The 25,931-nt window shown below is 38.6% G+C and overlaps 1 protein-coding gene across 1 annotated transcript in view; it reads right to left on the reverse strand.

Annotated features, from left to right (window-relative positions):
* The window catches only part of LOC122480745 (phospholipid-transporting ATPase IB-like), a 182,842-nt gene that overhangs the window by 112,918 nt on the left and 43,993 nt on the right, over positions 1-25,931 (reverse strand). The window contains exons 15-21 of the mRNA XM_043575520.1: positions 25,542-25,624; positions 24,289-24,338; positions 21,924-21,993; positions 18,442-18,526; positions 16,555-16,694; positions 11,246-11,384; positions 4,888-4,952 (exon numbers count right to left, since the gene is read on the reverse strand). Coding sequence (XP_043431455.1) covers positions 4,888-4,952; positions 11,246-11,384; positions 16,555-16,694; positions 18,442-18,526; positions 21,924-21,993; positions 24,289-24,338; positions 25,542-25,624 — 632 coding nt within the window. The remainder of the gene's footprint in view (positions 1-4,887; positions 4,953-11,245; positions 11,385-16,554; positions 16,695-18,441; positions 18,527-21,923; positions 21,994-24,288; positions 24,339-25,541; positions 25,625-25,931) is intronic.

Consider the following 25,931-nt stretch of genomic DNA (forward strand, 5'->3'; position numbering starts at 1 on the left):
AATTTTAATAATTCTTTCAGAAATTGATAGAATGGCTAGAAATACAATGAGGACAGTTTATTACAACAGTGACTCAGTCACCGTGACTCAACTGATATTTGCACATAGCATTTTACCGAAACCATATACTAGAACGTAAAACAAGTCTTAATGGATTCAAAATGATTAAGACCAATTAAAACATATGTCCTTTGTCCAGAATTAAATTGAATTAAAAACGAGTAACAATAAGACATCTAGAAACATGCCAAATATATGTAAATTTAACACACTTCTAAATAAGCCATGGGTCAAAGAAGAAATTAGTGAAAATTGGATATTTTGAAATAACCTTATTGAAAATATAACACTAATATTTATGGAATACAGCTAAAGCAATGCATAGAAGAAAAATTATGGTTTTAGTGCTTAAGTTAGAAAATATGTTGAAAAATAATCACCTGAATTTTCGCCTCGTGGTAGGCAGGATTTTAAGATTCCCACCCACCAATGTGCATGCTCCATACAATCCATTCCCATTGACCTCATCTGGTAGACTCTTTCAAAAGAGGTATTAAAGGTCAGAGACAAAAGGACAGAGATATTCCAAGCTGCAGCACATGTTCTTTTGTTGGCCTGGAAGTAAACTGCCATGTTGCAGAGAGAGCCACAAGGCAGGGACCTATGAGTGACCTGTAGTTCCCCAGAGCAGTCCCTGGCTGACAGCTAGCAAGAAGACAGGACCTCATACAGACACAAGGAAGTAGATTCTGCCAACCAACTAAGGGAGCTTCAAAGTGGCTTTTTCCCCAGTTGAGACTCCAGACGGGAACACAGCCAGCTGACATCCTGATTTCAGCCCAGTAAGACACTGAGCTGAACCAAAACATGTCAAATTCCTAACCCGTGAAATCCGTAAGATGAAAAAAATTTATGTTGCTTTAAGCTGCTAAATTGGTGGTCATTTGCTATGCAGCAATTGGAAAGTAACACACTGTTCTAAAATATAGTGTATTAACAGAAAATTTGAGATACAGTTAAGGCCAACAGATCAGGAGACAATTGCCGTTCAAAAGACAATTTGTTATAGTCACAGATCCCAAGATACGGAAGCAAATAACACAGTGGAGATGGGGGGGGGGGACACATGGGACAGCACTGAGTTCAGTCAGAAGGCAAAGGGAACAGAAGGAAAGTGTGGGCAAGAACCTTTATTGTGCTTTCCACAAAAAGGAATAGGTGAGACAGGGTAAGCAGATCTAGAATTTTGCGAGTTTGAATAATTTCAGTCGGCTCTGGGGCTTAGGGCAAGTGGATAGTGGCCCAGAATGTGAGAGCCTGATAAAGTAGGTGGTAGGGGTACGGGCTCTGGATTGGTTGGTTTGCATAAGAAATGCACATTCACTGGGCAAGTTGTTTACTAGCTCTGGGAGTTGCTTAACCCTGGAGGGAAGGGACCTTCCCAGTACCTCCCCAGCAAAGCCCCCAGCAATAGCAAAACATCAGAATAAAGATCATGAAAGACAGGGTTAATATATATACACCTCAAAAAGACTGAAGAACAAATTAAACACAAAGCAGTAGATGGAAATAAGTAATAAAGACAGGAGTAACAATCAATGACATTGAAAACAGACAAAATATGGAGCAAATAACAAAGTCAAAAATCTGGTTCTTTGAAAAGATCAACAAAATGGGTAAACCCATTACTATACTGATCCAGAAAAAGAGAGAATATAAATTATCACTATCAAGAATTCAGAATTGGAGCGCCTGGGTGGCTCAGTTAAGCACCTGACTCTTGATTTTGGTTATGATCTATCTCACAGTTCAAAAGATCAAGCCCCGCATCAGGCTTTACACCGACAGTGCAGAGCTTGCTTGGGATTCTTTCTCTCCCCCTTTCTTTTTCTTTCTCTCTCTCTCTTTGTCTCTCTGCTCCTCACCTGCTCATGCTCTCTCTTCCTCTCTCTCCCTTTCTCTCTCTCTCAAATTAAACTTTAAAAAATTAAACTTTTGGTATTTTAGGAGCAAATAATTGGAAAATTAAGCTGTACATACAATTCCAGTTCCAATATAGCCACATACATAGAGTACCTAGTGACAAATTTAACAAAATATAGTCAAGATTTTTAGTTTAGTGGTACTTGTCTATTTTTGCTTTTATTGCCTGTGCTCTTGTTATCGTATCCAAGAAATCAGTGCCAAGTTCAATGTCAAGCAGGTTCCCCCGTATGATTTCTTCTAGGATTTTACAGTTTGGGGTCTCTGTTTAAGTATTTAATCCATTTTGACTTGACTTTTGTGTATGCTGTAATGTAAGAGTCTGCTATGGTCTGAATGTTTGTGTCCCCCAAAATTCATATGTTCAAATCCTAATGCCCAGTGATATTAGGAGGTGGAGCCTTTGAGAAGTAATTATGTCATGAAGATTAATGCTCTTATGGAAGAGACTCCAGAAATCCCTAGCCCCTTTCACCACCTGTGGACACAGCTTAGAAGGCACCAGCTATGAACCAGGAAGACAGCCATCACCAGAACATGACCATGATGGTGCCTTGGTTGTGGATTTCCCAGTCTCCAAAACTGTGAGAAATAAATTTCTGTTGTTTATAGGCTAGCCAGTCTGTGGTATTTTGTTATAGCAGCCAGAATGGACTAAGACAGGATCTGATCTTTTTCTTTTGAATGTGGATATCCAGCTTTTCCAACACCATTTTTTGAAGGGACTATCCTCTCCCCAGTGTGCATTCTTGGCATCCCTGTAATCCATATACATGGGTTATTTCTGGACTCTATTCTTTCCCATTGGTCTCTGTCTTTATGTCAGTACCATACTGTTTTCATAATTGTAACTTTGTAATATATTTTGAAATCAGGAAGTATGAGGTTTCTGGCTTTGTTCTTCATTCTTAGGATTGCTTTGGCTATTTGGGGTGTTTTGTGATCCTTATGAATTACAGGCTGTTTTTGCTATGTCTATGGAAAAAAAAAATTGGAACTTCTTGTGTGTGCAGCTGCAACAAACATTAAGTATGGCCAGATTAGCATAAAACTTTACATTAAAGGCCTTTAGCTCAACTTCTATTACCAGATTCATCATGTCCAGCTTTCAACAAAAAATTACAAGACATGCTAAAATTAGCAAGAAAAAGCACCATATCTGAAGAGCTAAAGCAAGCATCAGAACCAGATTCAAAGATAACACAGATTTTGGAAGTATCAGTGAATTAAAAAAAACTATGATTGAGGCTCCTGGGTGGTTCAATCGGTTAAATGTCTGACTCTTGATTTTGGCTCAGGTCATGATCTCACCGTTTGTGATAGCACAGGGCCTGCTTGGGATCCTCTCTCTCATGACCTCTTTGCCCCACCCTCACTCACAGTCTTTCTAATTAAATAAATGAACATCTTTTAAAAATAAAATAAACTATGATTAACATGTTAGGGACTGTAATGGAAAAATAGACAATATATGGGGAAGATAAGCAGAGTGATGGAAACAAAGAATAAAAATGAAATGCTAGAAATAAAAAACACTGTAACAGAAGATTGCCCTTATTGAGCCCAACAATAGACTGGACACAGTCTAAAAATTAATGAGCTTGAATTATGTCAACAGAAATTTCCCAAACTGAAATACAAACAGTAAAAAGAATTAGAAAAAAAATCCCAAATGGAATATTCAAGAACTGTGGGACAATTTAAAAGATCTCACAACATACAGTCAACTGGAATTCCAGAAGGAGAAGAGTAAGAGAACAAAACAAAGAGAATTTTAAGTACTAATGACTAAAAATGTTCCCAAACTAACGGCAAACACATAACCATAGACCCAGGAAGCTTAGAAAACACCAAGCATGATAAAAAAAAAAAAAAAAATCTATACCTAGGCATATCACACTCAAACCACAAAATCAAAGGCAAAGAAGAAATGCTGAAAGAAGCCAGAAGGGAAGAATAAAGTAAGAAATAGCAGGCTTCTCATCAGAAACTAACAGTTGAGAAGGAAGTACTGAAAGAACAAGAAATACCAACCTAGAATTCTATATCCAGTGTAATTGTCCTTCAAATGTGAAAGAGAAATACTTTCTCACACAAAACCAGGAAATTCATCACCAGCTGATCTGCCCAGTAGAAATATTTTTAAAGTTTTTTCATGGAGAATAATAATGATATGTGTCAGAAACTCAGAACTACATTTAAAAAAAAGAATGAAATGTAATAGATGAAATCTATTTAAAATTCTTTAAAGTGAGTATGAAAATTATACAGTGAAAACAAATTAACAGAAAATAAATGGCTGTAGCCATTTAATTTTTAAGGGCAAGGATGTTCAGTATTGGATTCCAAAATCCTTTCATTCTTGCAATGTAAATGCCAGGTATCTACTCAAAATTCTGGTATAGACTGCTATATGCACATATTTTTCTTTTTTTTTTTTTTTCATTTTTAAAATCAAGTATCTGAGTGCTGGGTTTGGTATGGTGCTGGGAACAGGGTGATGAAGGACTAGCCTAAGAATGAGGCAAGAAGTGGGAACCAGAGGGGTGCCTGTGTGGCTCAGTCGGTTGAGCGTCCGACTTCGGCTCAGGTCATGGTCTCATGGTTTGTTTAAGCCCCGCGTTGGGCTCTGTGCTGACAGCTTGGAGCTTGGAGCCTCCTTCGGATTCTGTGGCTCTCTGCCCCTCCCTTTGTGCTCTCTCCCCGTCTCTCAAAAATAAAAAAAATGTAAAGAAAAATCTTTAAAAAAGAAAAAAATAAAGAAAGAAGTCAGAACCAGAGGTAATGTTCCAGTGGACTTGAGTGGGAGTTCAAGACAACTTATGTAGATTTTAAGGTGTTGGGGAACACTCAAGTAACAAATTGGGTATACTCGTATTAAATAGAATTTTTAAAGTCACTTACCTCGAGTGAGTTTGAATTCAATCGAATACAAGGCATTTTAGTTGATAACAGTTTACAGGAATATGCTACAAAGTGACAAAGAAAGAGGTCACAGATTGCCTTCCACAAGTTCCTGTTTTTAATGAAAAATCTACTTATGTTCTCTATTCACCATACTGTCTTACGACTAGTTCAAAGTCTAGAGGCTTATCACAAACACTGAGCAAGGGATTGTGGAGGGAAAAAATTGAAACATCGCTTCATTTTTATCTTAATCAGCAATTTAAGTAGAAATGGCTGGGAAACAGCATATAACTAATGGCTAAATCTGTACCTTTAAATGCCTGTGGATTTTTATTATCTCTCTGTGACATGAGATTCAGTTCATACTGGGTATCAATTCCACGCCTGAAGAATCCAAGTTCTGTTGTATCAAGCCACTATGTCAACATATTGTTCCTACTGTACTAATAAAATCCTAGGTGTGGTTAAAAGAAATAAACCCACCCAATGCTCAAAGCATTCAACGTGATGATCAAAGTATACACCTCAGGGGGCACCTGGGTGTCTCAGTTGGTTAAACATCCGAATTCCGCCCAGGTCATGATCTCACAGTTCTCGTGGTTCGAGCCCTGCATCGGGCTGTGTGCTGGCAGCTTAAAGCCTGGAGTCTACTTTGGACTCTGTGTCTCCCTTCTCTCTGCCCCTCCACTGCTCCATGTTTTCTCTCTCTCTCTGTCTCTGTCTCAAAAATAAACATTGAAAACGTTTAAAGATAAATTTATACAATACCACTTTAAAAAAATTTTTTTAAGTTTATTTTTGAGAGAAAGAGAGCATAAGTGGGGGAGGGGCAGAGAGAGAGAGAGAATCCCAAGCAGGTTCCATGCTGCCAGTGCAGGGCCTGACGTGGGGCTCGGGCCCGTGAACCGTGAGATCATGACCTGAGTCAAAATCAAGAATCAGATGCCTAACTGACTGAACCACCCAGGCCCCCCAGGAGATAATCATTCTTAAATGATCTTCCTCATCAGTTATTGGTTCATCTGATGCTTCCTGTGTAAATCGTGTTTTTTTTTTCCCTAAAGAATGCAATGATCTTTAATTTCTGTTTTGAAGCCTGTGGATATTCGCTTTGCATTGCTACAGCAGTTTTCAAAACCAGAGTTTCTAAACTTTTCTAAGAATTCTAAAGATTCCTGATACATTTTTTAAATGTTCACTTATATTTCAGAGAAAAATAGGGGGAGCAGGAAAGGGGCAGAGAGAGAGGACCGATGATCCGAAGCAGGCTCTGCACTGACAGCAGAGAGCCCAATGTGGGGCTTGATCCCAGGAACCATGAGATCATGACCTGAGCTGAAGTCAGACACTTAAATGACTGATTTCAGGCGCCCCAAGATTTCCTGATAAATTTTATTGCAATGTTCATGTTTCCACTTTTACTTTGTAATAAGTTACTGACAAAGTTAACTGCCTAATGCTGTCAGTTTCTGTACCAGCATGCGGGTTGGAGAATTAATATTTGTGCCAGACACAGACAAGCCAGCCTCTACCTGTGGGTTCCAGTGCTGCCCCCAAGAAGAAACTTCATCTGTCCTGAAGCTGTTGCTGCTGCCGGCTCTATATGAACAAAGGCTAAAAAGTCTCCATATAGAGAGGTTCCTCAAAAAGTTAAAAATAGAACTACCCTACAACCCAACAATGACACTACTAGATATTTACACAAAGGATACAAAAATACCAATTCAAAGAGACACATGCACTCCAATGTTTACAGCAGCATTATCAACAATAGCCAAATGGAAAAAGCCCAAAAGCCCATCAAATGGATGGATGAACAGATAAAGAAGAGGTGAGACACACACACACACACATATATGTATGTATACACACACACATAATGAAATATTACTCAGCCATCAAAAAGAGTGAAATCTTGCCATTTACAATGACATGGATGGAGCTAGAGTGTATTATGCTAAACAAAACAAGTCAGAGACAACTACCATATGATCTCACTCATAGTGGAATTTAAGAAACAAAACATGAAGTAGGGGAAGGAGGGAAAAAGAGAGAGGGAGGCAAACCATAAGAGGCTCTTAATGAGAGAGAACAAACTGAAGGTTGCCAGAGGGGAGGTGGGAGGGGGTGGGCTTACCGGGTGATGGGTATTAAGGAGGACACTTGGAATGAGCACTGGGTGTTATATATTAAGTGATGAGCCACTAAATTCTACTCCTGAAACCAATACAACACTATATTTTAACTAACTAGAATTTAAATAAAAACTTGAAGCAAAAAGTGTCTGAAATAAAAAAATAAATAAAATTAAAAGTCTCCATATATCATGAAAATTTAAATCAGTACGCAGGCACTGATGGCTTACTCGTACCCAGCATCATATTGGGTGCAAAGGAAGATTTACAACAGGTATGTATTATAAGCCTCTTAAAACCTAAGGAATCAAAGTTAACACAAAAGAGGAAGAAAAACAACATACTGGTAAGCCAAATATAATAGTATAAATGCTGCTGAGGTTGAGAAGTAGCAGATTGTGTTGAACTGTGTTATCAGAAAGCTTTCAGGGGCGCCTGGGTGGCTCAGTCGGTTAAGCATCCGACTTCGCCTCAGGTCACGATCTCACAGTTCATGGGTTTGAGCCCCATGTCGGGCTCTGTGCTGACAGCTCAGAACCTGGAGCCTGCTTTGGATTCTGTGTCTGCCTGTCTCCCCGCCCCTTCCCCGCTCACACTCTGTCTCTGTCTCTCTCTCAAAAATAAATAAACATTAAAGAAAGAGAAAGAGAAAGAGAGAAAGAAAGAAAGAAAGAAAGAAAGAAAGAAAGAAAGAAAGAAAGAAAGAAAGAAAGAGAAAGAAAGAAAAAGGAAGGAAGGAAGGAAGGAAGCAAGCTTTCAGAAGTTAATAGAACTAGTAGTCTTAGAAAACAGACAACAAACGTGACAGGAGTCCTCAAACCCGATCCTGACATACTGATTCCTGAACGTATGTCAGTAAGTAAACCTCCTGCCAAGTCCTTGATCCAATTTTGTTTGTAACCAGTAACAAGACTGTTTAGTCTTTTAAGTGCACAGCATTAGCCAACTTGAGCTCTGTGAGAGATGGCAGTGATTAGAACTGCCACAACATTCACAAAGGCAGCGGCCAACATTTTTAAAGCCCTCACTGTACCCAGTATTTCAGAAAGAACCGTACATGTGCATCTCATCACCAGAGGTATCATGGTTATCTCCATTTTGTTAATGAGGAAATTGAGGATTAGAAAAGCCCACAAAAGCACAAGCTTGTAAATGCAAAGGCAGAAGATTCAGGCTCAAAACGTGGTCCTTGTAACTCCGAAGTCTGTGATTTTAAACCACTATGCTCTAGATTATCTTTGAAAGATACAAAGATGCCAGCTCTCAGACACAGCTCAGTCTTCTTTTTGAATCTAATCCCCAGCCATTCAAACTCATGAAAGTAAGGTGAGAGCTCTCTAACCAAAGGCTGTTGCATTTCTTGGAAAAGAAAATGGCCCAGAAAGCCTCTAAGAAAACAAATTATATCAGCATGCTCTTCGGTTTATATCAAAGCTCACTGACTCCATTTTTAGCTGGTCTCTGCAGGCGTAGCCTCTAAGGGAGGACAATAAAATTCACTCTGGGACCCAGTACTCAAAAGGTGTCAGGGGACTGTAGGCTGCATTCAGGCAACAGACATGTTTTGCTTTGCCCTTACAGAATTTTATACATTTGAGCCCACATCTACGTATCAAGATATTCCGCATCAAAATACAGAATTCTGAATCATCTTTTAAAAACAAAAAACCTGTGCCAACAGCGGACTCTCATTTCCAAAAGGCAAGACTACACTGTCCCTGGGGGGCCAGTGTTCCCCCTGTGGACTTCCTCCTCCGACACGTGTGTACTGCCCCTCACTCTTGTCCTGCCTGACTCTTCCAGATGTTTGCAAGCCCTGCTTTAAGAAATTAGAGAGTTTGTTTCCTTTCTTCCTTCAAGTCCACCAGAGTTACTGTACATTTTTTTTTTGAATGGATGCAATTCAATATGGCGGTTTTCTAAGAATCCATTATTCTGAGCAAAGAATCCTTCAAATGAATTACAGACTTCTAACAAAAATAAGTTTCATTCAGTAAGGATAAAAATTCCGCTACTAATAACAATGGCTGTGTCTCATCTAGGTAGGGTTTCAGTCCTGAGCTGAGGAGGCAGTTGAAGGCTTAGGAGAAACAAACAGTCCTCAGGTTGCGGGTTTGTAAAGAAGGATAGGGTGCACTTTAGGAAGATAGGAAGAGAGCAGTCATTCTCCTTTGTGGTGCTGGGTCAGCTGAGCCCCTTCACAGGATACACACTGAGTTACTGTGGTCACTGAGGTCATGGTTATCAAGAAACATAGCAAGTCACACTGAAGCCAAAATACGGGAGAGCTGGCCAAAGGAGAGCATATGCATAGTGTGTCCTCAGATATTTGCCAGGTGGATAAATGAGTGACGACATCGTCCTCTGAGTCCTTAATAATTACATGAATATCTAGCATTCGTGAAGGACTGGTGAATGCTGCACCTCGAGCTAAGGTCTTCACAGAGACGACCTCAAGGCATCCTCACAAGAGCCCGATGAGGTTAAAAATATTATCATTATCCCCATTTTACAGACAAGAAGAAGCTGATGTTTAGAGATGTTAAAATCGATCCTTCAAAAATAACCAACCCTTCACTGACTCTGCGTTCTCTTCCAGCTACACCCTATTTCTCTGCTCCCCTTCGCAGCAAAACTCTTTGAAAGACTCCTCTGTGCCCACTGCACCCTCATCAGTGAGGGCTGACGGATCAGCCTACCAGATGAACCCCGAATTTGGTCCCTCCTCCCCTTCCCATCACACCCTAGTGCAAGTCGCCACCGTCTCTTGTCTAGACGTCCGCAAAGGCTCACTACCTGATCTCCTGACTTGATTCGGCCCAGCCTCCACACGGCAGCCAACAGATATTGTTGAAATGCAAATGAGACCATATTACTCTCCTGCTTGAAAGGGTACACATTTCTTACAGCAGATTCTCATGTCCTGTCTTCTCTGCTTTGCTCCCTGTCCTCCAACCACACCAGCCTCTCGACTGTTCCTCGAGCACACACACGCCCGTACCAGGGCCACGGCGCTCACCATACTCCTGGCCTGGAACACTCATCCCAGGGACCTTCCCGAAGCTTGCTCCTTCTTTCCATCTGGGTCTCTGCTTCGAAAGTCACCTCCTTAACAGGCGTTCTATTTAATTACCTTCTCTACCTCTTGCTATGCCTTTCTTTGTTTTTATTCTTAGCACTGATTGTAATATAATATGCAGTGATTTACTTATTAATTTTATCTTCTCTACTTGTATATAAGTTTCATGAAGAAAGAGAGTATTACTCAAGTTTTCATTCCCAGCTCCTAGAGTGTCCTCATATCTAGTAAGTGTCCAATATTCATTAAATGAACGAATGCAGAGTAAACAAATGAGTGGAGACAACAAGTGAAGGGTGTCTGGTGCACACAGACTCATTTTATCATATATGTTCATCTAAACAGAGCTGGATGCCATGATGATTATGAAAAAAAACATAATAATTTCTTTTTTTTTTTTAATTTTTTTTTTCAACGTTTATTTATTTTTGGGACAGAGAGAGACAGAGCACGAACGGGAGAGGGGCAGAGAGAGAGGGAGACACAGAATTGGAAACAGGCTCCAGGCTCTGAGCCATCAGCCCAGAGCCCGACGCGGGGCTCGAACTCACGGACCGCGAGATCGTGACCTGGCTGAAGTCGGACGCTTAACCGACTGCGCCACCCAGGCGCCCCAAAAACATAATAATTTCAATTCCTTGTCACCACTGAAATTTGAATATGCACAGCTAACAGTTAATTTTTCAACTCCTATTCTGCACACCTCAACCCTAAGACACAATCATACAGTAAAAAGGGGGAAAAGGGCCAAAAAAAGTGACATTGGAGCTTGGGGAAAAAACAGCTGAATATTCTAATAATCAAAATATTTATGAATAAACATATATAATACAAAGATAGGTATACACATTATAGAGAAAATATGCCATAACTTCAGGTTTCCAAGGAAAGGAACTAGAAACTACATACTACTCATGCCAGCATTCTGCAGTGTCTATTTCAACAATGTGAAGGAGACACAACAGTTGGCTTTGCTTGGTTTGTTTAAATTTTTTGCCATGCGACGGCAAGGTTCCACTGCACTCCATTTTCCCCAAAGACATATAAAACAATTACTTGAAGGCAGCTCATTCATTCTTGATACTAGGATATATTTAGAATACCTGTTCAACCAGATTTTTAAAACCTTTGTATCTATTACCTATGTTAATTGCAGTTTCTTGTTTATCTCCTGTCAGGACCCATATTTTTATGTTTGCGTTCAGTAAAGTTGTTATCGTTTCTGGAACACGTGCTTGAAGGTGATCTTCAATGGCTGTGGCACCAAGCAGCAGAAATTCCTAGACGTTTTTTTCAAAGAGATATTTTTTATTATTAGTTAAGATAAAAAAAAATTTTAAGACGGGATAAATTGGGCAAATTTTGACAAAAGATACGCATTCTACTTATTATGTCCCATACCTGTACATACACATACTTTTTTCTTGTCTCTTCCATTGGTCTGTTTGTCCCTAGTTTGTTACAGTATGAGGCAGTGTAGCATGATAGTTAAAAGCATAGACTCATGGATCCATGTCTTAACTCTACAAATTACTACAAGTTACGATCTACAAATGATCAGAAGCACATTACTTAAATTTCCATGCCTTCATTTCTTCATCTATAACTGGCAAAGTAGGGGGAAAATGACTCAGAGAATTATTGTGAGAGTTAACATTTAGAAGGTGAGAATAGTATCTAACGTATTATAATTAGGAAATTAGGATTTGAATAGACATTTCTCCAGAGAAGATACACAAATAATCAAAAAACACATGAAAAGATGTTCAACATCATTAAAGAAGTGTAAACTAAAATCACAGTGAGATAACCACTTCGTACCCAGTAGGGTGGCCATACCAAGTTATAGATAGTAACAAGTGTTGGCAAGGATGTGAAAAAATTGGAACCCTCATACACGGTGGTAGGAATGGAGAATGGTGCAGCCACTTTGGAAAACTAGTCTGGCAGCTTCTCAAATGGTTACATGGAGTTGCCATATGACCCAGCAATTTCATTCTCAGGTATATTCAGGAAATAAAGAATGCCCACATGAAAACTTCCATGAGTGCATACAGAAGCATTATTCACAACAGCCAAGTGGAAACAATCCAGATGTCCTTGGACAGAAGAATGGATAAACAATTGTATACCTACACAATGGAATACTATTTGGCACTGAAAATGAATGAGATACTGGTACGTGCTACAATATGGATAAATCCTAAAAACATTAAGCTAAATGAGAGAAGCAAGTCACTAATATTTATGATTCCATTTATATGAAATATCCAGAAGAGGTGAATCTATACAGACTAAAGGAAATTAATGCCTGCATGGGGCTGGGCAAGAGAGTAGGAGGGTACCAGAGAGTGAATACTAACAGATATGGGGATTGAGAAGGATGTGTAAAATATTGTGTTCATTATGGTGATGGTTGCACAATTCTATTGAATGTAGATATTATGCAGCTGAATATACTAAAAACTGTAGATTGTATGCTTTAAATGGAGGAATTGTATGGTATGTGAATTATAGCTCAATAAAGATGTTGTATTAAAAAAAAGGAATTATTCAAAGGAATTTGAGGCCAGAGAACCTCAGAATCAAGTCTAATTCAATCAGCCAATATGTCAGATTCATATTTTACCAATTGAGTGATACTGGCAACACGAAAATTAATTAGCAGTTACTAAGTTATGATGTACTTACTGACTATTGATACAAATGTGGAGATTGTCTCTCTTACTCTTACCCAACAGGAAACAAATTTAAATTTTATGAATGTCCTAAGGAAAAATATTCAAGAAGAAAAGAAGTGCTACTGGCCACAAGAGCTAGGAATATCAGAAAATCCCTCCCTATAACTGAAAACAAGTAGAGTCATAGCAATGTGCATGGAATTATCTATAAGAACCAATTTCACAGAACTAGTTGACCCTGACACATCTTTGGTGTTATGTTCCAGTAGTTACCAAAAAGTCCATAGAGAGTAGCCATATAACTAATTAACATAACATCAGCTGGAACTGTGGAAATTAACACAAGTCACCAGGCAGAATATTAGACACTCTTGTAGCTAAAAAAAAAAAAAAAAAGATGTAAAAGATCTGTATGCTGAAAACTATAGAAAACTTATGAAGGAAACTGAAGAAGACACAAAGGAATGGAAAAACTCTCCATGCTCATGGATTGAAAGAATAAATATTGTTAAAATGTCAAAGCAATCTCACATTCAATGCAATCCCAATTAAAACTGCACCGGCACTCTTCTCAAAGCTAGAACAATCCTAAAACTTTAATGGAACTACAAAAGACCCTGAATAGCCAAAGTAGTATCGAAGAAGAAAACCAAAGTGGGAGGCATCATAATCCCAGACTTTAGCCTCTACTACAAAGCTGTAATCCTCAAGACAGTATGGTAGTGGCACAGAAACAGACACATAGACCAATGGAATAGAGAACCCAGAATTGGACCCACAAATGTATGGCCAACTAATCTTTGACAAAGCAGGAAAGAGTATCCAATGGAAAAAAGACAATCTCTTTAGCAAATGGTGCTGGGAGAACTGGAGAGCAACATGCAGAAAAATGAAACTAGACCACTTTCTTACACCATACACAAAAATAAACTCAAAATGGATGAAGGACCTGAATGTCAGACAGGAAACCATCAATACCCTAGGGGAGAAAGCAGGATAAAACCTCTTTGACCTCAGCTGCAGCAATTTCTTACTCGACACATCTCCAAAGGCAAGGGAAATAAAAGCAAAAATGAACTACTGGGACCTCATCAATATAAAAAAAGCTTCTGCACTGCAAAGGGAACAATCAACAAAACTAAAAGGCGACCGATGGAATGGGAAAAGATATTTGCAAATGACATATCAGACAAAGGGCTAGTATCCAAAATCTGTAAAGAACTCACCAAACTCCACACCCAAAAAACAAATAATCCAATGAAGAAATGGGCAGAAAACATGAATAGACACTTTTCCAAAGAAGACATCCAGATGGCACATGAAAAGATGCTCAACGTCATTCCTCATCAGGGAAATACAAATCAAAACCACACTGAGATACCACCTCACGCCAGAGTGGCTAAAATGAACAAATCAAGAGACTATAGATGCTGGAGAGGATGTGGAGAAACAGGAACCCTCTTGCACTGTTGGTGGGAATGCAAACTGGTGCAGCCACTCTGGAAGACAGTGTGGAGGTTCCTCAAAAAATTAAAAACAGAACTACCCTAAGCCCCATAAATAGCACTGCTAGGAATTTACCCAAGGGATACAGGAGTACTGATGCATAGGGGCACGTGTACCCCAATGTTTATAGCAGCACTTTCAACAATAGCCACATTATGGAAAGAGCCTAAATGTCTATCAACTGACAAATGGATAAAGAAGATGTGGTTTATGTACACAATGGAATACTAATTGGCAATGAGAAAGAATGAAATATGGCCTTTTGTAGCAATATGGATGGACTGGAGAGTGTGATGCTAAGTGAAATGAGTCAGGCAGAGAAAGACAGATATCATATGTTTCACTCATATGTGGATCTTGAGAAACTTAACAGAAGACCATGGGGGAGGAGAAGGGGGGAAAAAGAGAGAAAGAGGCAAACCATAAGAGACTCTTATATACTGAGAACAAACTGAGGGTTGATGGGGGTTGGGGGGGAGGGGAAAGTGGGTGATGGGCATTGAGGAGGGTACCTGTTGGGATGTGCACTGGGTGTTGTATGGAAACCAATTTGACAAGAAGTTATATTAAAAATAATCAAAATGGGGGCGCCCTGGTGGCTCAGTTGGTTGAGTGACCAACTTCGGCTCAGGTCATGATCTCACAGTCTGTGAATTAAAGCCCCGCGTCGGGCTCTGTGCTGACAGCTTGGAGTCTGGAGTCTGCCTCGGATTCTATGTCTCCCCCTCTCTCTACCCCTCCCCTGCTCACGCTCTGTGTCTCTCGGTCTCTCAATAATAAATAGACATTAAAAAATTTTTAAATAAAAAAATAAAAATAATCAAAATAAATAAATAAAATTAAAAAATAAACGCTGTCTGTTTGCCAGGCACTGTGTACATGCTGGAGACCAGCATTCAGCTGATGATTCACCTAATAACATGAAGAAACCGGTCAGCTTGAGGCCACCGCACTCCCTGACCTTGCCACCCATCTCACATAACCTGGGAAAGGCAAACTTACCTGTTCTTTTTCTTATCCTATGAATTCCTTACTCTTTTCCCACTTATGACTTCCAGACTAAAACTAAAACTAAAATATAAAATACATCGGTTTGATTGAAAAATAATTGCATAGTAATACTTGTACAGTCTCTCAAGTGCCAGAGGCCAATTGCAACTGCCCAGATTTCTTCCCGGTGTGTGGGAGCAACAGACGACTTGCTGGGAACATAAGGAAGAGGAGGGTTACATAAATCAGTCTCCTTGCTGTGCTGCGTCAACAGATGCAGAGTAATCACCCGTGAGGGTTACTGCAGCACATTCACGTAGTTGGTGTGAAGCTAGGTTAGGTTCCTAATCTTTCAAGACACAACTTAAAAACAAAAACAAAAACATAGACCCAATGATGTCAAGAAAACCCCCGAGTCTAAATCTGCTTTGGCTGTGCTCCTGCAGGAATAAAATGCAGAGTTCATGGAACCAAATGACAAAAGAACCCAAGTCAAGAAACTAAGATAAGAATGGACCCAGGAGCCACAAGATCCCTGAGGCCACAACAAGCAAATTCACAATGACCCTCGAGTGACACTCAACAGTCGAGGGTGCAAGAGATCCCCTGGAACAGTAACCACCAGAGAAGAGCACAATAAAATTATACTCATCCATGTAATGAAATACCATGGACTGATCTAAGAAAATAACAGAAGAATATTCAGTAATATGGAAAAAATATCCCCAATTTATTGCAAAGTGAAAATTTTCATGATTCAAGCAGTATTTTCATGGGGAAAATTCGATGGAGATTTTTTTTTGGCGGCAGGGCGGGGGAGGGTAGATTTTTACTTTTAATTTTTATAGGAAAAAATTTGTATATGTGTATTAAATACCTACAATGGAACACCATGCATATATGAAGAAAGAGACTGGAAGATTATACACTAGAACTTAGTCATTAGCCCAACATTACAGATGATGGTTATTTACTATTCCAGCTTATTTTTCTGTGAAAAACATGTATTTCTTTTGGAATGGGAAAGGTTATTAAAAAAAAAAAAGGGATAACAAGATTGGAGTAATTAGGATATGATTTGGAAAAGAAAGAAATATTTTTAATATTTTACAAGATATATCTTATGAATTTGCAGTACAAAATGTATACTTCTGAAGAAACAAACACACAATTTAACTGAGTTTTTAAAATTACATCAAGACATGAAAACATCGATGAGTGCATGTTTTCAAAACTTTAACTTGGCCTGTAGCATACACATGGGGTATGTTACCTTTTCGATACGATCGTAACATTCTTCCAAACTCTGCCTTCTGTCCTGTATAACTGTACTTGCTTTTTTATACTCCATCAACCACTGTTGATATTGTTTCTCCGTTAAATCTGTATAGGCAATACAGAGAGTTCTCAGTCCTGCAAGAAAGAATGGAATACAACCTGATCAAGCCGTCAGTCAGTGATCAGGGAGAAGTAGAGAATTTGAAAACAAATCCAAAAGTGTTAGAGGTCACGGGAATGTGAAGTCCTTCACATGGCCCTCCCTGATCTGTCCCTGGCTACCTTACTGATTGATCTTATCTCCTCCCCTCTTCATTGCTTTCTTACTGGTCCTCTTCCTGCTGGTCCTCTTACCTCCCAAAACTTGCACTTCCTCTGCCCTCGTCCTGGAATCTTTTCCCCTGGAAAGCCACATGGTTCTCCTTCCCTTTCTTCAGTTTCTGCCTAACTCAGCCTGCAGAGAGAGCAACCATCACGCTCTGTTCCCCTATCCTGCTTAAATTTTCTCCATGGCACTTATCACCCCCCTGACATTATCTATTATTGGCCAATTCCCTCAGGGCATGAGCTGTCTATGTTTTGTTCACTTCTGTCCTGGGAGCTCACAACAGCACACGACACTTAATAAATACTCAGTATCTGTTTATTGAAGGAAGGAAAAAATGAACGAGGCTTTAGTTTTTCAATTTCCAAGTAAGTCAAACAATTGTTAAAATAACAGAACATGAATTTAAATCCCATTTTGTAAAGACTTACTGGGAGAAAAATTAGAAATCATATTTTACTCTAATATTTTAGGCTAACCCCTGAAAAGCATTCAAATAGTTGGGGATCCCCTAGAAATGAACTCATTACAGATAAGCTAAAGAAGTTGTTATATTGTTTTGAGCTCCATTACAATACAGTTCCTATATGCTTCTACCTGTTGTAACCTGCCTACAGCTCACATCTATTTTAAGATGGCAGTAAAAGGCCCAAAGTGCAACCTTGCAAAATACCAACACTTCTAGGCAAAACACATGGCTGTGGGAAGCAGAAGCTTATAACCTAAAAGGATAAAGGGGGATACAGCTTCCAGGTATTATTAGCTTTACTCTTACATGATACGATACCTTGCTTTTTCAAAACTTCTGTAAACTTTTTAGTTAGTGTTGTTCTTATTCAAAACTCACTCATGAAATTTTCTTTTTAATTAAAAAAGGTTTTAAGTGTTTGTTTATTTTTGAGAGAGCGAGAAAGAGACAAAGCGTGAGCAGCAGGGAGGGGCAGAGAGAGAGGGAGCCACAGAACTCGAAGCAGGCTCTGGGCTGGAAGCTGTCAGCACAGAGCCTGAGGAGCTCGAACTCACAAGCTGTGAGATCGCGACCTGAACCAAAGTCAGATACTCAGCCAACTGAGCCACCCAGGCGCCCCCTGAAATTTTATTTCTTAAGAGATGGGTGATAAGTCAAAATCAGAAGGATAATAAGAGAATGGCAGGAAAACATTGACTGTGTCTGCTTTCTGAGTTATATGTACAAAATAGGTAACTTTTTCTCTACTATGGGCCAAGTTCCTAGTACAACAAATAGAAACAGATAATAGATGTCTTTGTAGACACTGCTTTTGGAATAAAGGAAGAACTTCACAGTAGAAACATACTTTTTAGTGTTTGCTCATAAGCATAAAACACATGGAGAGAGGAAGAAGGCAAAATAATGTCTCAACAGGGTTTATTTGAAGAACCATTTACTTTTAAGCAAACAGAAGGCATTACAAAGTCACATATATGAATGAGCTCCCCTTGCCAGCCAAGCATCAATGACAAACATTCAGTTTATAATTTCAATATTTAAGAAGAGCATTTCAAAAGGAAACATCATTCTAAACAATTTTCACTTACCTTCTTTGGCAAAATATTCCAGATGGGTTAATGTCTCCTTCACAAAGAGAGAGTCATCTGAAAGTCTCTCATAAATCACTGTATCCTATTAAAAAAAAAAAAAAAGTTCCTGTGACTAACATCTTATCTAAGCCTGACAGTCCAAATTCTAAATACTGCATTACAATTTTATTGTCATATACAATAGATGTGAGGAACTCAAGCAGTCCCAGGGAAGGCACAATTCCAAAGAGGATACATTACATACAGAGGAACAGAGGTAACAGACTTTTCACTGAGACAATGCAAGTGATAAGCCAGTAAAGCACGATCTTTAAAGAACTGAAAGAAAAAAATTGTCAACCTGGAATCCTATATTCCACAAAAATTTATTTCAAAATGAAGGTGAGAGAAAATAAAGATGAAATAAAAATATTTTCAGACATAAACAGGCTGAAAAAACTTATTGCCAACAGATGCATGCTATAAGATATGGTAAAGGAATCTGTCAGAGAGGAGATTATAGCAAATAGAAACATGAGTCTGAAGAGCACTGAAAATGATAATGACATGAGTGTGTGTCACACACAGTATTTTTCTTATTTATTTTAACAATGATAATTGCTTGAGCAAAATTAATAACAACACACTGTGAAGTTTATAACATTTATAAAATTAAAATGTCTGACAAGAGCACAAAGATTGGGTGGAAACAGATGGAAGTACAGAATTGTAAGGTATATAATCACCCCAAGACAGAATGTAATAAATTAAAGATGCCCACTCTAAGACCTAAAACAACTAATCAAATTTTAAAAAGGAGAGATATAGGAATAAAAAAATACTGAAGTAATTCTTGTCATAAATGAAAAAAGAACTGGAACAAATAGAAAATAAATGGCAAAATGATGTGTTTAAACCTAGCTGTATCAGTAAGCACATGTAAATGGTTTAATATCCAGTTAAAAGGCAGAGAATTCCAGGATGGATTAAAGATAAAAAAATAATAATAATAACCAACTACATGCTTCCTAGAAGAATCGTACTTTAAGTACGAAGACACAAATGGGCTAAAAAGAAAAAAATATACCATAGCAACACTAATCAAAAGAAGCCTGTGATGGCTATGTTATAACCAGACAATAGAGAATTCAGAGTGAAGAAAATTGCCAGGGATAAGGAAAATCATTTTGCACTGACAAAAGGGTCAATTTCATCAAGAGGAATTGGCAATCCTGAATGTTTATACACCTAATGACATAGCTTCAAAATGAAGCTTAAACTAATAGAAGCAAATGCAATGAAGGAAAAGCTAAAAGAACTTGAAGATGAAAAATCACCATTCAGACACAATGATATTTGGGGATTTTAATATCCCCCTTTCAATCACTGATAGAACAAGTAGACAGTCATCAAGGATATAAAAGATTTGGATGACAGTATCAACCAACTTAACTAATAGTTATAAACTACTTTATCCCACAACAACAGAATACTCAGACTTTTTATGTGCATACAAAACATTTAACATTTGATAGGTCATAATATGAACCATAAAACAAGTTCCAATAAAATAAAGGATTCAAGTTATATAGAGTATGTTCTCTACTAAAACGGAATTATGTTCTAAATCAATTAAAAGAATAGCTCTAGCAAATGCCCAAATATTTAAAAACACATACTTAAAAAGAACCCATGAGTCAAAGAAGACATCATAACAAAACTTAGAATATTTTGAATGAATGAAAATGAAAATGCAGCACATAAAAATTTGTGACATTCTGCTAAAGCAATAATTAGGAAATGTATAGGACTAAACATTTGTATTAAAAAAGAAAGAAATAAAGTTCTCACATCAAGTTCTGCCTTAAGAAACTATAAAAAGACTGAGTTGTTTGGGTGGCTCAGTCAGTTGAGCATCCAGCTCTTGATGTTGGCTCAGGTCATGACCCCAGGGTGGTGGAATTGAGCCCCACATTGGGCTCTGCACTAAGCGTGGAGCCTGCTTAAGATTTTCTCTCTCTCTCTCTCTCTCTCTCTCTCTCTCTCTCTCTCTCTCTCTCTTTTCCTCTCTCTCTCTCTCTCCCTCTGCATCTTTCCCTTGCTCACACTCTCTCTCTGTCGTTAAAATAAAAAATAAAGAAACTAGAAAAAGAGGAGCAAATGAAGCCACAAGTAGGCAAAATAATAGGAATAATAAAGAGAAGTTAATGAAATAGGAAACAGAGAAACATTGAAGAAAAATCAAATCTGGAAGCACTTTCTTCAGGAATATCAATAAAACCAATAACTAGCTAGCCTACCATATGATTTCACTCATATGTGGAATTTAAGAAATGAAACAGATGAACATATGGGAAGGAAGGGGAAAAGAGAAGAGCGGGAAACAAACCACAAGAGACTCTTAACAACAGAGAACAAAGTGAGGGTTGATGGAGGGAGGTGGGTGGGGGATGGGCTAAATGGGGGAGGGGCCTTAAGGAGGGCACCTGTTGGGATGAGCACTGGGTGTTGTATGTAAGTGATGAGTCACGAAATTCTACTCCTAAAACCAATACTACATTCTATGTTAACTAACTAGAATTTAAACAAAATCTTGGAAGAAAATAAGTAAGTAAAAATGGAATAATTATGAGTTAAAGAAGCTACACAATAAGTCATCCTATATGACTTACATATATCCTATATGACTTTATATAAAATTTAATAAATGCAAATGAATCTGTAGTTGACAGAAAGCAGACTGGTATCAAAACGTATCAAATTATACACTTTAAATAATAGGCAGTTTATTTTACCTCAATAAAGCTGTTTTTTTTTCTTTTTTTTTAATTTTTTAATGTTTTATTTATTTTTGAGACAGAGAGAGAGACAGAGCATGAGCAGGGGAGGGGCAGAGAGAGAGGGAGACACAGAATCGGAAGCAGCTCCAGGCTCCGAGCTGTCCGCACAGAGCCCGACGCAGGGCCCAAACTCACGGACCGTGAGATCATGACCTGAGCTGACGTCAGACGCTCAACCAACTGAGCCACCCAGGCACCCTCTAAGCTGTTTTTCTTTTAAGTACATATGGCTGTGAACAAATATATACGTGCTTAAAAAAAAAAAGGTTTACAGAGGCAAAGCCATTTCCTGAGATTCACCAAATCCAAGCACTTTGGGCTTGAAATGGGGATCAAAATTCCTGCTCTAAACTCTTAGCATCAACAATCTACTCATTAGTTCTCAACAGACCAATTGAGTGACAACAAATTTTTCACTGACATTAAAGCTTAATAAACATTCTGGTGTGGATCACCGTAAATTTCAATGACTTGAGTCTTGGGGAAGCTTTGGGGCTACCTAGAAAGGACTTTTCAGCCTTGGCTGATGCTGGCAATGACCAATGGTAACAGCAGATTCAAAGTAACATTGAAAAATAATTGCAAAGTTGTAAAAGGCTTCCTGCAAGTTGTTGAAACAGAGGGAAGGCGTTAATACGAATGATGAATCATGATACTTACAGCCCCTTTGCAGTACAGCCGGAGCTTTCCTGTAGGAGTTCGGACAATTACAGACATCCTTTTTCTATTACTAAGACAATATGAAATGCATTATTGGTTTCCATGTTCCTCAGTACATGGTGCTAACACACACACACACACACACACACACACACACACACACACACAAAATCCAAGTTAAAAGAATTCTCAGAGTCCTCCGCTGACCATTAGTGAAAAGGCCAACATGTTTCTTGCCAGCCTCCATTTCTTTTTTCTTTACCTGTTTCTTTAAACTGAGATTCTAATCTGAATCTCCACCTTCTACTACTACTGTTTCTCAGTTACGATCCTTTTCTTCCATGGAAATTTATTAGCACAAATATATATACATATATGTATATATATACATATTTACATGTTAATTACATAGTGTAATATGTATAACATATGTTGTGTTTTATATTATTACTATTATGTATTGTGTAATACATATATAATGTAACATACACTTATCATGCATTACACATATAAGACATAAATTATATATACATATAGCATATATAATATAATCACTTACGAACTGATGAGGAAAGAGGAAAGCTTCCCTGGTTGTGTATTTTTCAGGCCTCACAACATCTCTGTCAGGTAGACCCTCCTGTCCCCACTCTGCTGCACAGAGATGTTCAACTGCTGGCTTGAGAGATGCCAGTTATTTTTCTGTATGGTTCTGTCTCAAAGTCCTCTGGATTTTTTTCCTTTGTGTTTTTTTATGATTATAGACAGAACTTAAACTCATTGCTTTCATTCCTGAGTTAGCAGCCCAAATAGGCTTGAAGATCTCCCCTCTCCTCCTTATCCCACACCCTGCCAAAGTAAACTGGCCAAAATCTTTTTTTTTTTTTCCTTTTTCCTCATCTTGTCATTCCCTAACCTTAACCTTGGATGGCTCTCCATGGCTTACAACAACTTTTCAAGAGACTCAAACAAACTACCTGCAAATCAGCACCTTCTCAGATATTCATCATATCCTACAATGCTATGTGTTGCACAGTCCAAGGGGGGGAGGGTCCCAGTGAGTAGCCCCACACCTGAACACTTGAGCTAGAAAGCATCTCAACAGGGACAGGGGCCAGCAATTGCTTTAACTGCCTAGCTGTCAGAATGCCACTAAAGGCAACTGAGTCATTCCAGTGTCACCCAGCTAGGAGCTTGTACTTTCAGGGCAGGAAACGAGTGCTCTAGTAGTAGTGACAGTCAGATATGAAGTAAAGGGAGAGCTAGAATCAACACTGAGATACATTTTCTTGTAATACGGTTTTTAGAAGCAGCTGTCCTCAAGAGACAAGTTGGTAACAACAACTCTTCTGAGGTTCAAAGCTTTTTTTAAAGCATGCCATTGGCCAATAAGTCTTACTCGTATGTGGATCTTGTGAAACTTAACAGAAGTCCATGGGGGAAAGGAAGGGGGAGAAATAGTTACAAACAGAGAGGGAGGGAGGCAAACCATAAGAGACTCTTGGATACTGAGAATAAACTGAGGGTTGACGGGGGTGGGAGGGAGGGGAGAGTGGGTGATGGGCATTGAGGAGGGCACCTGTTGGAATGAGCACTGGGTGTTGTATGGAAGCCAATTTGACAATAAATTATATTTTTAAAAAGATTTTTAAAATCACCTGGCTTTGGGAAGAACGAATTATTCCTTTCCTAATTTTCTAGCACTTCTCTTTCTAATTTTTCAGATTCCACATTAGAAATGCTCAGATGGTCTAAGAGACTGAGACTCTGTGAATCTTTAAAACAGTGCAATGAAAATAAAATCATCACCAATGTCCTCACAATAGGCTATGGGGACCAGGCCACAGTGGCTGGACCAGAAGGCCCTCTGAAATCCAAGAGAAGAGAAGACAATGTGGATGCACATTGTCTCCTTTGGGGGTAAAAAAAAGGAGTTACTTCACAGTCTATGTTTAAAGAAATCATTTTGGGTTTATTTGTAAAAATAATGTCCAATATTCATCTATTCATCAAGTATTTATTGAGCACTTACTGAATACATTCCACAGACGGTGACTCATACGTTCCTGGGATCCCGAGTCTAGTTGGCGACACAGTCAATAAGTAATAACCCAGATGTGAAATCTCAAGTCTGACTCTGACTAGAGCTGAGAAGGAGAGGTGTGGGAACCCCTCTCAGCTACAAAAGGGGATTTGGCCTAATGAGGCCTAAAGAAGTGAGCACCAGGCTCAGATTTAAGGCTCGATGGAAGCTGACCAGAATTTCATGATTCTGCATTAAAGCTTTGATTTACATTTCCAAATCCTAACTGAGGAGTCATGGAAAGAGCCCTGGAGAATACATGAACAAAATGAAAAGGTAGCTTACCTAGAAAACTCCAGGATGTTAAGAATTTCAAATGTGAAGTTTTCTCCCATCTATAGGAAGGTAAGACAACATATTCTTACCTGAGGAAAAAAGTACTCATCTTGCAAAACCGCTCACTCTCCCAGTCGGAAACAAGTTTTACCCGACAACTACACATCTTTTTCAAAACAGAAATTTCCTTACAAACTTGATGAAATGATGGCGCCCTCTTCTGGCAACAACATTGTTTGCAAACTGGGGAATAGTTAGAAAAAAAGAGTGCAGATTTAAGGCTGAAACACCTCTTTTCAGTATAAAGTCAGCACCACGAGAAACAGTTTATAAACACTCTCATGTTGCAAGGGGACGTGGAGACCATCAACAGACAGAAATGGAAAAACAAGTAAGTCCTGTCATAAAGTCACGCAGTTCAAATGAAATCCTTAATCCTTAGATAATTTGAAGAGATAAGCATGGAAAGAGACGGCATGCTATAAAATTTTATATCAGTAAAATTTGAATTCTTTTCTAAATTTTTCCAGTTACAGCTTCTTGACTTCCTGTAGCCATGATCAGTTCACCAAGAAGGCAGTGCAGAATTTCAAATAATTAGAGAGTGGTCCATGTGGCATGTACTCTGGGTATAAGGATGAATCATTCAGTCCATTCTGCCAAGGGCTGAATGTCTAGTAAATATCCCTAACCACTGCATTATTACTAGAAAAAAAATTAGTGAGTTGAGCATCATGTTTGCATTGCATCAGTCCTTCCCCATGATATTAAAGGCTTGTGGTAAGTGGTCATCGAGACAAAATATATATATATCGTACATAAATATATATATTATATATATATTTATAAAGAATATATATATTATATATATGAGTAAAATAAAATGAACAAATCAACATAATAACAACTCACAAAAAAAATAGTTGGAAACATTTCAATTTTTCATAGAAAAAAAGTAGTGTATTTCTTGAAGATCTGATGATTCTGACTCTTTGGAATAGTTCACTTTCTCTGTGCTTTCTCACTAATTCCGGTTACTTTTCATACATTAACTCATTTAGTCCTCACAAGAACCCTGTGACACGCACGATAGGGAAACTGGGGTAGACATAGAAGGAACACACTTGAGACAAATGGCTGGGAAGGTGTGGGTCCAGGTGGGCATCCCAGGCAATGTGATCCCAGAGCTCCCAGACTCAACTACTCTACTGCGTCTCTCTGGAAGGGGCACGTGAATCATGAGAATGTAAGATGCTACTCACAGCATTTATGGTGACAGAGGATGGCGTTCTTGTAGTAAAAACAAAGCCAAGTTTCTTCATTCCTTTCACTAAAGCTGCTTCATCTACCAACAAAAAGTCTGTATTAATGGAGACTGAATGAAGATATTAACACTGAATTTAATTTGATACAGATTTCTATTCTCCAGCTCTAAAATACCATGACATTTTTTTAACCTGGCTTTTTTTTTTTTTTTTTTTGGCTCCAAATGCACTTATCTAACTACCAGATAGCGTTCATGAAAGAGGAAATCTGCTTAAATAGACCCCTTTCAGTGAGGCTGAGATCTATTTACCGGCCTAAATTCCTTTCTTCGTACTCATTACAGTTTTTGTTCGACAAGCCATTGATAGAATCGCCACAAAATGCCG

Source organism: Prionailurus bengalensis, chromosome A1 (assembly GCF_016509475.1).
Source record: "Prionailurus bengalensis isolate Pbe53 chromosome A1, Fcat_Pben_1.1_paternal_pri, whole genome shotgun sequence".
Taxonomy (NCBI): Eukaryota; Metazoa; Chordata; class Mammalia; order Carnivora; family Felidae; genus Prionailurus; species Prionailurus bengalensis.